At 50.4% G+C, this 13,218-nt stretch overlaps 1 protein-coding gene across 1 annotated transcript in view; it reads left to right on the top strand.

Moving 5' to 3' along the window:
- The window catches only part of MYO15B (myosin XVB), a gene marked incomplete at its 5' end in the record, with an annotated part of 79,978 nt that overhangs the window by 26,153 nt on the left and 40,607 nt on the right, over positions 1-13,218 (top strand). The window contains 11 exons of the mRNA XM_084646555.1: positions 687-782; positions 1,388-1,519; positions 2,071-2,196; positions 2,490-2,567; positions 3,282-3,430; positions 3,720-3,765; positions 4,260-4,384; positions 5,307-5,424; positions 6,035-6,210; positions 7,634-7,727; positions 10,609-10,686. Of these exons, the coding sequence (XP_084502681.1) occupies positions 687-782; positions 1,388-1,519; positions 2,071-2,196; positions 2,490-2,567; positions 3,282-3,430; positions 3,720-3,765; positions 4,260-4,384; positions 5,307-5,424; positions 6,035-6,210; positions 7,634-7,727; positions 10,609-10,686 (1,218 nt within the window). The remainder of the gene's footprint in view (positions 1-686; positions 783-1,387; positions 1,520-2,070; positions 2,197-2,489; positions 2,568-3,281; positions 3,431-3,719; positions 3,766-4,259; positions 4,385-5,306; positions 5,425-6,034; positions 6,211-7,633; positions 7,728-10,608; positions 10,687-13,218) is intronic.

Genomic DNA, 13,218 nt, shown 5'->3' on the forward strand with positions numbered 1-13,218 from the left:
CCAGAGAGGGCTGTACACATGGACAACATCTGATCTCTTTTGCTCTTGCCCCGCCCCTTCCTGTCCGGTCTATCCTGTGAACATAAAGCAGCTCCCCCCGGCCAGATCCTCCCCCGCCTCTGGCTGAGCGGGAGGGCAATCCAGAAATGAGACAATTTGTACTTCTCCAGCTAATTACCAGGGTTTGCCAAGAACAGGCTGGCAGGACTATGGGCTCAAGTCAGCAGAGGCTGATACTGCGTGTTCTGTACAGCTCTGCACACTCTCCAGGAGGGACTGCGGCACAACCTCTTCACCTTGACTTTACTCCACACCTGCCCCTCTGACCCTCTTCTGGCCTGCCCTGTCCCCCTCATCCCCACTCCCTGCAGTGTCCCCCTCCCTTCACTTTTCTTGCCGTTTAGCTGATCCCTTTCTGAATAATTTCTGCACTCCCCTCCCCCAAGATCATGGCACTAACATGCTGTCTGCTGCCATCCCATCATTCACCCCTTCCCTCACCCTGTGCCTGTCTTATCTATCAGAAGGGCAGCTCTTTGGCTCAGGGACTGCCTCGTCCTCTTTGTTCGGTGCCTAGCACAATGGGGCCCCATTCTTGGGGTTGGTCCTTCGGCATTACCATGATAACGATGATGATTAATAACAACAGAAAAGAGTGAGGCATGTGTCTTCCCGCACATCCGCAGGATCTGGGGGTGAACAGCTTGGAACAACTGTGCATCAACTTTGCAAATGAGCGTCTGCAACATTTCTTCAGCCAGACAGTCATTGCCCAGGAAGAGGTAAAATAGAGCCTTCCCTGTTAGGTGTGGAATGGCACACATGCAGCGAGTCGAGTCAGTCTCAGCTGGCTGGTGCTCCCTAGCAGGAAAGGAGGGGGTTGACTGGATGTGGTGCTCTCGTCCAATACGCATGTGCTCCCACCAGAGGGTATGTCTCTGAGGTTATGTTGTTCCTGACCCTGTGCTAATTCTGCAGTAAGATTGTGTGTGTGAGAGAGAGAGACTGCTAGAGCACTTCTCCGTTTTACAGGGTTTATAAGCAACTTAGTTGGGATCTGAGACCCTGATCACACCTGTGACTTTAAGGCCTGTTCTGGCAGCTTAGGGGTTTCACTTTGCTTTGCCTTCACACAGGAAATCAGTGTAATTTCCAGACTCAGTATTTCTTATGCTCCCAGTTTTCCTGCTCTAGTGTAGCTCTCTCCTCACAGATTAGAAAGAACATTAGCAGGCTTAGGAGAGGGTCCCATGGGCTAAGATGTGGGAGCTACCGTGCAAGTTTCTAACAGTACTGATTAACAATTGGATCTCTCTGCTAACTCCCTGATTTCATCTCATTTTCATGGCTTGTGTGCGGGGCTGGCCGGATGACCTCTGATCCGTAGGAGGAATACACCCAAGAGGAGCTAGTCTGGATTCCCATTTCCAAGATGCACAATGATTCATGCCTGGATCTGATTGCTGCAAAGCCCCATGGCATTTTACGCATCCTGGATGACCAGACTTCATTGGCTCAGGTTAAGAACGCATCATGGCTTTCAAACATGCTTGGCACAGCAAGTGAAGTGGAGAGTAGCTCAGTGGGCTTTGGAGAAAGGTCACTCAGGACTAGTGAATCCTGATTTTGATGCCCACTCTTCATTCATCTCCAGTTTTACTGAAATTTCTCAGGGCTCCTGTTCTGCTAAAGTGAATTGTGTTTACCTTTTATTTTGCCAGGGGTGGGAGTCGGGGGGAAGATATGGTAGTAGAGTAGACATTTGTGAGATAAGACAGTTGGGAAAAGCTAGAGCTATTTCACTTCTACCTCTTAAACTAAAAGAATGACTCTAATAGCTGGTAGCTGTAGTAGACTCTTACCCCCCTCTGTGAAAAATACACTAGCAGTTGGGGAGGAGGTAGAGAGTATAACACAACTGAACAGTGGGTCACACATACAGTGTAAGGTGTGTCTGGTTCCCTTTAAGGTACTGATATGTATTTACAACCTTAATCCCAGTTTAACAATGGCTCTACAATCTGAGAATAGGCTAAAACACTGTGAGGCGTGTGTCTATCTCCTGCACAGGCTACTGACCACACCTTCCTCCAGAAGTGCCATTACCATCATGGAAACAGCCCTTGGTATGGCAAGCCCAAACTGCCTTCACCAGTCTTCACCGTGCAGCACTATGCAGGTCCTGTCACCTACCAGGTAAGCTCCTGGGACCAGGCTGGAGCAGTCTGTGAGCAGCTTGAGCAGTGAGCACTGTATACTAGGGATGGAGGCAATAAGGCATCAGTATGTTGGGAGCTTCGGGGTGCTTCTTAGGGAAAGCTCTGGTGTTCTCAAGTTACACTGGGCTAATTCTGAGTCATTATAGGATATGTCAGAAGAGTCCTTGAAGGGAACTTTTGCAGCATGCTGGGCTGCATCTGACAGTGATGGAGTTTTTGTGTCTGGCTGTGATGATCTATACTCTGATCAGTCAGAGTTTGGCTTCACAGGTTCACAAGTTTCTGCATAAAAACCACGACCAGCTGCACCCAGAGGTTCTTGAGATTTTCTCCCAGAGTCACCTCAAGGTACAGTATTCATTCAGGGTTATGCTGCTCTGATGCAGGATCCTTTATTGCTTTCTTTAGGGAAGCCCAAAGACTCAGGTGATGGGGGGTAGTTTGGGAAATAGGAAGAAACTTTACACCTCCGTTTGGGAAACCTGGACTGAGCAATGGATATAGACCCATTAAAGCCAGACTCATCTCTGACTTACCCTCTGAGCCCCACAGGGAGATCTATGGCAGTGCCCAGGGTGCATGCTGGCAGCGAATTAACAAATTCTATTCATTACCTCTTCCAGACTCTTAAATCCCTTTTTTTTTGTCTCTCCTTCCCTTCCCTTTCCAATATTTCTCGCCCGCCCCTTTCCCCCCCAGAGACAAATACCTGACTCTGCTCACCCTGGTGGCATTGTGCCAGCTTTGGTGGAGTTGATACACACACTCAGGGTTGGTCCTTAGTTCTGTTTCTGGGCAATAAGAAGCTCTGTTGAGCTAGGGGAAACCACAGTCCCCCCTTTAAATGCCTTGGAGACAAAGTATACACCATACCAACTCCATGGGCAGATGGGCAAGGTGGGAACATACTCTGGCTGCGAACAGTCCTAGCCCTGCTCTTGTTGGGGGGAGGATGATGGGGATGGGTCCTTATTCTTTGATCATAATAATTTCAGAAATTCGTATTTCATAGCACAAAGGGGAGCGTTACTCACCGATCTCCCTTTTCCATCTCCTTTCCAGCTGGTGTCCCACCTTTTCCAGCTGGCCAAGGGACATGACGGACAGCAGGGGGTGTTGGCCATGGGAGGCAAAGGGCTTAAGCATCACCCCTCTACGCTGGTGTCCCGATTCCAGCAGTCCCTGCAGGATCTCACAGCCAAGCTGAGGAGGTGAGGGACACCATGATGGCACTGTCCCCACTGCAAGCTGACTGCTCTACTTTGAGTCACCCCTGGCTAGAATCTATAAGGGCTTGGTTTGAGGGGAGATTGGGAAACTTGGGGGACAGGGAATGGGCTACAGAACCAGAAAAGGAGGATTGGCTTTGTGTGGCTGAGACTGACTGGTTCGCTGTGGGGATTTGGGAGCTCCCTTGGCCCTGGAAATGGACTGGGGTTAAGTCAGGACGCTTCTGGAATGAGGAGGTTAATGTTTTCCTCCCTTTCCTCTGCCCTGCAGGAGCCATACTTTCTTCATTCGCTGCATCACACCCAATCCGAAAAAGGTAAGAAAACCACCTGCTTTAGGTGGTGGAAGCAGCCACAGGTTTTGGGGGACCCCCTCAGACAGAGGACTTCACTCCCTTGCTCTCCAGTCTTCCCCACTTGGCCTGCTGCCATCTGGGCTTCACTCCCATTAGTGGGGCACGACATTGCAAGGTGTCTCCTCTGCCCCGCCTGCGCAGACCCTCTCTGGAGCAGGATTTCGGTGACTTCTACTCAGTGGTCCCAGCTGCAAGCTCTGCTCTGTCTCTCGCAACCTATTCCCACATGGTCCGTCCTTCACACCTGTTGGGAAATTGCATCCAGAAACCTGAGGGTCAGGATGTGGAGAGCATACCACCAAAAAACGATGGCAAAATCGCTGTATGGGATTCATGGAAGCTTGGGGGGATAAACCAACAAGGAGTGGCTGTTCTTATTGGTCCACCTCTCTAACTGTCCATTCCCTCTTCCCCCTCCACCCCGGCTTTCCTCTCCCCATGGCTTCACATCACAGCTGTCTGATGTCTTTGATGTGGAATATGTCACTTGTCAGCTGAGGCATTCTGGGATACTGGAGGCCATCCACATCAGGAAGGAGGGATACCCCATCCGCATCCCATTCCAGCACTTCTTAGTCAGGTACTTTGGTTTGTCTTCTCTTCCTTTTGGCTGGGATTTCTAGGCAGCTCAAGGGGAATGAAGCAAGCTATGGGGTGTGGCTATTCGTCTTGGGCCTACCTCCTTCAGGCTTGTTTGGATCTGTCTATCTTAGGTTCTTATCTGGCCCCTAATACTGTGGTATCAGGGTAGGGTTGCTAACCCTCCAGGATTGCCCTGGAGTTTCCAGAAATTAAAGATTAATCTATAATTAACGATTATGTCATGATGAAACCTCCAGGAATACGTCCAACCAGAATTGGCAACCCTATATCAGAGCACCTCACAATCTTTAATGTATTTATCCTCACAACATCTCTGTAAGATAGGGAAGTGCTGATGTCTTTCCTTGTAAGAAAAATAAAAGAAGGAGATGTTGGTGGATAATTAAAATCAAAATATGTTCTCCCCAAATGTGTCTCTCTAAAGTGTCTAGGTTTGGGAAGGTAAACATCAGAAGTCAATAAATGGAAGTGCCACGAGGATTTGATAATAGTAGATTGGCTGCTCTCACCAGTAGGCCGTGAGTTCAAATCCAGTCTTGGCCCCAGAACCTGCAAGTGCGCGCGCACCCCCACACACCCACACACGTAACTTTCTGCACATGGGGAATCCCATGGCACACAGTGTGCGGAGTTGTTCATGTGTGAGAGTGCTGGCAGGTCCGTACCCATAGCAACTGAAAGCCACTTCCACAGGATGGCTTTATGGTGGCCTTTGTGAAGTGTTCTCAGTTCAGTTTCTAATGAAATATCCCCATGACATATGCTGCCAGCGGTACCCCACCCCAAATGTACTCATTTGTGCCTGATTTTGAGTAGCTGCCAGAGTGCTGGACTTGGTTCTCTTACCTGACTCTCCTGGTGTCATCCAGGGCATTCTGGGCTTTGTCCTTGTCTTTCAGGTATGGGACCCTGACAGGCCCAGGGCAGAGCTATTCGCAGGAGAGGGATGGATGCATCGCGGTGCTCTCACAGGTGGTGGGGGACCCCTCGGACCTCTATCAGATTGGAGTAACAAAGGTGGTGTCTAAGGATTCCCCTATCTTGATCCCAGAGCCCTGTCTGTCCATCCCCCTCATTGCTGATGTTAAGTAGGGTGGTCAGCTCCTGCACATGAACAGATGCGTGGGAGAACTGGTCTCCTGTCTGAGCCATCTCTATTGTTTGACCTCTATTTTATTGTTTTTAGCTGGAGATTGTTAGTGCCTGTGAAAAGGAAAGACAACACTGGCTGTAGGCAGCTGTAGTGCAGGCACTGATTTCCTTGGGCAGCCAATGCATCTCAGTCTTGACCTGTGTCTCCACCTACCTTCTGTGTGCACCACTGTGCTAACTTACAGCATGCCCTGGTGTTCCACGGCTGGGGCCCCCACACTCGGCACTCCCGAGGTACCTCAATCCTGAGCCAGAGCCCCCCATTCCAGCCCTTCCTAGATAGAGTGAGGGCCTGGAATAGCGACCCAGGGGCACCTTATCTAAGAACAATGGACTCATGTCAGCGGGTAGCCTGTATTCTGATGGGCAGCAATGGCTCCAGGGGGTTTAGGGTTACGTTAAGGGGTTGTAAACACCAGTGTCTATTCTAGACTCTGCCTCTTCTTGGGGGTCAGCAGCTGTTTTCTCTGCCTAGGTCTTCCTGAAGGAGAAGGCCAGGCAGCTGCTGGAGAGAAGATGGAACCAGAAGCAGAGCTGGGCTGTTGTCACCCTCCAGCGGAACCTCCGAGGCCTCCTCAGCCGCAGGCAATTCCAGGTCTTCCGGCAGAAGGTCATGGTCATCCAGGCTCATTTCCGGGGGCACCAGGCAAGGTCAGAGGTCAAAGGCCACACCAATGCTCATATTCTGTGGCCAGCTGTAAGCATAAACACCTGCTGGGGGCTGTGCACAGATTCAGTAACTCAGGGTCTAGCCCCGTGTCCCCACATGCAGTGGGATGCAGGGACAGAATGGGCACTGCCAGTCTTGATTGCCCACCTGGTGTGCTCGTCCATCTAGGAGCAGAGCCTTGCTTGACAAACATTAACCGATGGGGATGTAGCTCCCCGGGGTCTACCACAGATTCAGGGCGCAATGACTGAGACAACCCCGACAGCAGTTCACATGTTGCAAACTAACCCCCTTGCTAGTTGGAAGCAGAGTTTCTTAAGTAAGTGTAACGCACAGGTGAGTGTGTGTGTTACAGGTCCTCCCTCTGTCAGTCCACAGAAGATATGGGCTGGTACAGCCATGGCTACGGAGCCTTGACTCTTTTTAGCTCAAGCTGTAGCAGCTCATGCTTTTAGCTTTAGCGGTCCAATTTAGTTCAGTCCCTGGTGTATTGGCCATGAGGGCGGCCCTCGCACAAGCCAGAACAGTGTGGGGACTCTCACCATGTTTGCCCATCAGTATGCTTGGAAAATGATTTCAAATATGACACTAAGTCCTGTGGTACACAGGATCTTACGTGCCCTGTATTTGTCCTTCCTAACACATAGGAACAGCCAAAAAGTTCGCCTCTCCCCTTGGCCCACGTCCATAGTTCCTGTATCTTTAGGAGGGATCTTTCCTTCTGATCATAACTAACCAGACTCCTGTTGATCCTAAGGCAGATACTTTATCATAACTGGTTATTAATCCCCCTGTGTGCTGTAGTGGCCCTTTAGGGGATGGATAAGAGCAATGGCTGGGATTTGCAAAGATGCCCTGGGAGATAGGCGCCTAAATCCCATTGAATTACATTGGGAGTTTGATGCCTAACTCCCTTGGGAATTCCAACCCCGATGAATACAGATGGCAAACTGAAGCTTTGTCTACGCTCGAAATGTTTTGCTGATTGTCGTATGAATATAGCTAAATTGGCAAAACCCTCCTGCTGCACACGCAGTGATACTGGTACAAAAGTGCTTCTGCGGGAGAAGTTGGGAACTGGCCATAAACTCTGCTGGTATAAGCAGCTGTACTAGTATAACTGCATCCACTCTCGGGCCTGTGCCTGTACAGTGGTTAAAAAACAAAAACAAAAACACCCCCACACCCGCCCCCTCCCCCGCAACAGACAGAGCTGTTACGGTTTAGGGGAGGCCAGGCTAACCAGGAAGGCCAAATCAAATGCAGCCTGCTCTTTTCTGGTGTTGCTGAGCTTGTGCCTTGCTTACACCAGAGCTGCACTGGGCCTGTGCCCCTGTTCTTAGTCCACAGGCTGGCCTGCTTTGCTGAATTTCCCTTCTCCTCCTGCCCCCACTCTGCTCTCAGGAAGCGCTGCAGGAGGCTGAAGATGATGCTGGTGCAGTTTGGGACGGTAGTTTTAATCTCCAGGCCCTTGGTGCAGACACGGAAGCGCTGCCAGGTAAGAATACCATGTATAGGAGCGGATGGCACTCTCAGCAGCGCTGCAGGGACCATTCATGCTCCGGGATAATACAGACACAGTTTGTGGATGTGTGCTTAGGGTGGGGACAGGGCAGTCTCTTTAGATAGTTTCTGGGATTTAGACACTGGGGTCTTCTCAGCCTTTGACTCTCAGCGCTGACGAAGGGGCTGGGAGTGAGCAGGGATGGGGGACGTGGGCTGATCTTTGTCTTGCTGCACAGGGAGCCCTAGGGGACAATTTGAGACTTTGCAGGCAAGTCCCCTTAAATCCCTTCTGCCACCAAAGGCAAGAGCTACAAACAAGGCCTTGCGGGAATACAAGGAAACTCTAAAACATTATTGGGCCTCAGGATTCAGGGTGTCAGGCAGGACAGGCATAACCGGCAGCAGATGCAGGCACAGGGAGAGCTGAGTGGCAGCCTCACATCACTAGAACACAGCCAGCAGGGTGGAGAGGAGCCTGAAACCCAGGCTGGGGGCAAGGTGGGAGATGTGACTTGAGCAGGGTTGTGTCCCACAGGGGCTTGAGAGGCTGCCCCTCGACTGAGAGCAAAGCAGGTGCCATTGTTAAGGCTGCTAAGTGTTTAATAACAGGAGGTCCTCATTCCACCACAGGGGAGTGTCTAGTGATACAGGCCAAAATAGAAGGTGATTGCCTACATTTTTTTCTGATCAAGACCCTGCTTAGGCAGAAGCCTGTTGTTGTCTGTGCATGGAGCAGGGCAGCCTGCCACATGCTCAGTGTGGACTGAGATTGCCTGATTGAAAGAGCTGCCACACCAAACAGCTCACTGTGTTGAAGTGTATCTCTCCGGTGCCAGTGGTCACCTCAGCTTAATTTAAACCAAAAATAAACCTGACGTCTGGTTGCTTTTAGCCCGAGTTTGTAAACAGCAGTGTGGCTTTAAACAAGGGTGGTTTTAAGCCGGTTCTCAGGGTCACCTGGTGCTGGGGGGAGAAGGAGACAAGCTGGTGCCAGGTCTCACCACCACGTACAAGAAGGAAATCTCAGCTAGGGGAGTGTTTATGGAGTTGGGGACAATGACTCTGCCCATCTCCAATCATGTTCCTGGAATCCAGCCCAGGGATGGTCACGTACTCTCAGGAGAGGGATCAATTTATAGGTTTAAAAGTCAGAAGGGACCGTTATGATAGTCTAGTCTGACCCCTGTGTAACCCAGGCTGTAGGGTGCCAGCTAGGAATTGTTGCATCCAGCCCGTCTCTGGTGGTGGAGCTGGAACATTTATTTTAGAAAGATACCTAATCTGGATAGGAAGGCTCCAATCGATGGAGAGATTCCCGAAGACTGAAGTTCTCTCCACAGACTGGGTTCAGCACCGGCAGAGACAGCACAAGTGTAACCCCCTGGTCACTGGTGTGTGGTGTCCCCTGCTGTGCCTGAGCTGCTGGGGGGCGAGAGGCTGTGAGAGCTCTCAACTACGAAGCCTTGACCTCAAGCTGTAGTGACTCGTGCCTTTATTTTAGCTCGGAGGTCACCAGATCAATCCCCGGTGATGGCCAAAATGGCAGCCATCACACAAGCTTCCCACCCACCACCCCTTCCAGCGTGTTCCTATCCTAACCCCGAGAGTGACTCCAGGAGCCATTTAAATCCTGGGCCTGTCTGCCAACAGCCAGGCTCCTTAGTGCCCGCTACAGTGGCTGTGGATTTGTGCTGTGGACACACATCCACAGAGATGAGACATGAGACCGTCAAACTCATTTCATGTAGGCTGCCGAAGAGCCATGAGACAGTAGCCACTGCTGCTCTGTTTTCTTTTGCAGAAGGTGGGACCTCAGCTTCTTATTGGAGGCAGGGGAGGTGCCTAGCGCATAGGGTGTAAGGGCTCACAAGGAGGCACAGGAGAGACCTCTTGGCCAGAAGAATGGTTGCAGGACACCCATTGAAAATCCCTACAGTGTACGGCATAGCCAGGCATGGGTGGCTGTGCTGTGCTCCCAGAGCAGGCCTGTGCTCTCAGCTCTGCTCCAATCCCTCTCCAGAGTAACCACAGCAAAGCCTCCCATGCCCTCCCCTCCGTGTTTGCTTTCTAAGGCTCTGCTCCCTCCTGGCGTGACAACAATAAAAGGTCTCAAAGTTCGCCTGCTGGAACTGCAGTTTCCCCCGCTCCTTCCTCTGTGGCACTGCCCTGGGCGGACTTTAGTACGCCTGCCCTTTTCCCAGCCCAGGCCAGCCCAGCCCTGGTCCCTTCACATCTAGCCCCACACGTCCTTGGCAGACAAACAGGAGAGAGAGCAAGACAGACACACAGCCTCCGAGCAGGAGGCAGGTGAGTAGCATTGGGTGGGACGTGGTGGAATATCCCTGCCCGCAGACTGGGAAAGAGTAGAGCTGAGTGGGAGCCTGGCTTCCTCTAACTCCTTGTCCTGCCCTCGGGGGTAGGGGGTGGCCCTCTGGGTACCTCTCCAGGCTGGATTCAGGTTTTCCAGCTGCCAAGAGAGAGGGCGGTGAACCATGTTTCTGGTTACTGAATGCTTTGTAGGGCACTGTCACTTGTGTTCTGTGAGACAGTGAATGCCAGGCAGTCTGGAGGGCAGGCTGTGGGGCAGAGGCTCCTTTCTGATTGTGTTCATCCTGGGAGCGAGGGGTCTTAGACCTATGGCAGGTGCTAAGGGTGGTGGCCAAATCTCGGCCCCCCTCATGTAGATAGATCCTAAGAAGATGCCGTGTTCACCCTCTCCTTTTAACACGCCAGCGGCTGACATGGCAGGCCTGCTACTGCACATCCCCAGGAACTGTAGCTAGAAGTACCTGGTAATCCGGAGTATTTGCCCCTCCGAGATGCCTGGCACACCCCAGGAAATGCCCTTATGCCATTTCTTTTCCTTCTGATAGCAGAGGCGTGTGGACAGCAGGCAGAGAGAGGAGTCGCTGGCCAAAGGTGGCCAGGAGAGTGGTAGCTGCCCAGGAATGGTATGTCGATAAACTCTGATGTATCAGGTTTCAGAGTAACAGCCGTGTTAGTCTGTATTCACAAAAAGAAAAGGAGTACTTGTGGCACCTTAGAGACTAACCAATTTATTTGAGCATAAGCTTTTGTGAGCTACAGCTCACTTCATCGGATGCATACTGTGGATCCGATGAAGTGAGCTGTAGCTCACTAAAAGCTTATGCTCAAATAAATTGGTTAGTCTCTAAGGTGCCACAAGTACTCCTTTTCTTTTTTCTGACGTATCAGTTATGAGGGCCTGCTGGGGTTTCCAGCAGTGTGACAGAGATAAGAGAGTGAGTTCACACTTCAGGGATGATCCGGCAGGTCTGTCCCTGCCAGGGAGTGTATAACTGAGCCAGCTGGCAGAGGAGCCCTTTCCGTCCATCCAAGGGAGCTGAAGTGTGGCAAGTCCATGGGATAATGTGCATCGATGGGGAGCAATATAGGCACCCAAATGCCTGGGGCTGAGCTTTGGAAATATGCCTAAGGGATTTGGATTCCCATTAGAAATTAATGGAATTTGGTGTCCAACTGCTCTAAGGGACTGAAAATCTCGCCTTAATGCCCTTTTCTCCACTGTTCTTTCTGGGTGACCTGCAAAATCAGGGCCCTCAATCCCAACCACTTGCCTTTTATTATAGATTCCATGAGATTTTTCCTTGGAGTTAGGGATATCAACCCCAAGTCAGGGGCCAAAGCCCACTCTGGGTAATTCCACCTGCAGTTTTGGAAGGAGTATGGTATCATCATCATCTTCTCTTGAACTGAAGCATGATGTTGCTTTTACAGTTGTTTGCCTGTATTCCACCCCAGAGGTGACTACACTGCAGTGATCATTCCTGAATCGTTCCTGTGTGTGTTGGGGAGAGGGGTCTGTCTATAGATGTGAGAGAGGCAGTGTGGATGAAGGGCTTTGGGTAAAATACATTTTATAATCATAAGATATTAACAGCAATAATATCTGTAAGGTATGTATGGTCTGTTGTCTGGTTATCAGGCCTGATCCCTGTATTTACCTCTGGACTGATGTGTAATTTAGCAAATCCTTTTGTGAGGCAGCTCCCCTTTCAGGAGCAGCCTCCAAGTGTCTCCCTCTGCTGTGCCAAAATTCCAGCTGTGCTCCTGCACTTCAGAGGGGAGGGTACAACTTTCTGTTGCCCTGAAGGGGGTAATACCTAGGCTACTGCTGCATTTGCATGATACTGGGATATGTCCCAATAAATCTTAGTGGCTTCTATCAGTTCTGTGATGGATTATGCAGGATTGAGCAGAAAGTCAGCCTGTCACCTGCACAACTGCAATGAAGAGGGACCAAGGATGCAACTGGGCAAATGATTCCCTCTGAAAAAACTTCTGGGACAAGTTTGGCCTGCTTTTCAGTCCTTGAATCATCCACGTTTGTGGCAGCCAGGGCCTCTCAACTGCTACTGAATTAGAGAGAGTTGTGCGTGCTCAGTAGCTCCCGGGGGATGCTCCCCCCCTCCCCCCCGTTCTGTCTGGGGCATGAAGCCTAACCAGTGCTGCTGCAAAACAAGCAAAGGCCAATCCCCTCTTCAAGGCCTGACCCCAACCTGGTACTTGCTTTGTCCTGTTAAGACTGAGGACTCTGGATAGGGTGACCAGATGTCCCGATTTTTGGGTCTTTTTCTTATATAGGCTTCTATTACCCCCCACCCCCGTCCCGATTTTTCACACTTGCTGTCTGGTCACCCTAACTCTGGACAGTACAGTGCTTTCACTTTATGGAAATACCGCCTTTGGTTTCATTTCATATGTCTACCCACTCTCCTGATTTCCTTTTGGGCTTGGGATGGAGACAGACTCACATGAAGTTTAGAGTTACTCTTGGTTTTTGAGCTCAATGTGCTTCAGCCCAGGCTGGCTTGAAACTGAGGTCAGGTTGTCCCGGGCTGTGGATGGCAGTGAAGTATATGATACATCTATGGAGGCCTTGTCTGCACTAGAAAGCTGTACCACTTTACCTGTCTCGTTGAAGTGGTATAACGCAGTTCTGCTGGAATAAAGGTGTCTTGTACTGCTATAGGTATTCCCTTATGGAAAGGGGAATAAAGAATATCAGCATAACTGCATCCATATCATGGACTGTACAGGTACAGCTATTTCAGTTACCCCCTGCCTCCAACTATCGTAATTCACACGTACAAAAACTGTGTGTAAACCAGGCCTGAGTTTGCAATGAAACCTGAAACCATGCAAATTGTCTGCATTTGAGGATTTGCCACCCACAATTGGGCATGCCTTGGTAACAATCCTTAGATAACCATGTGTTCTAAAACATGGATCCAAGTCTGGAAATGTTACGATCTGTTTCCTGGACGCTCCAGTGACTTCACCAAGGGTAATTTTAAAATCAGATGTTTTACTGATTGGCCAAACCACACTGGTTAAAATATGGGAAGTTGTCTTTAGTAATAGCTGCCCAGAGAAATGTCATGACAGAAAGGAAAGAGATGTCAAAATGATCAGTTACTGAGCAGCTTAATCATGCAGAG

This window comes from Lepidochelys olivacea (genome assembly GCF_965140295.1).
Source record: "Lepidochelys olivacea isolate rLepOli2 genome assembly, chromosome: 14".
NCBI classification, from domain to species: domain Eukaryota; kingdom Metazoa; phylum Chordata; order Testudines; family Cheloniidae; genus Lepidochelys; species Lepidochelys olivacea.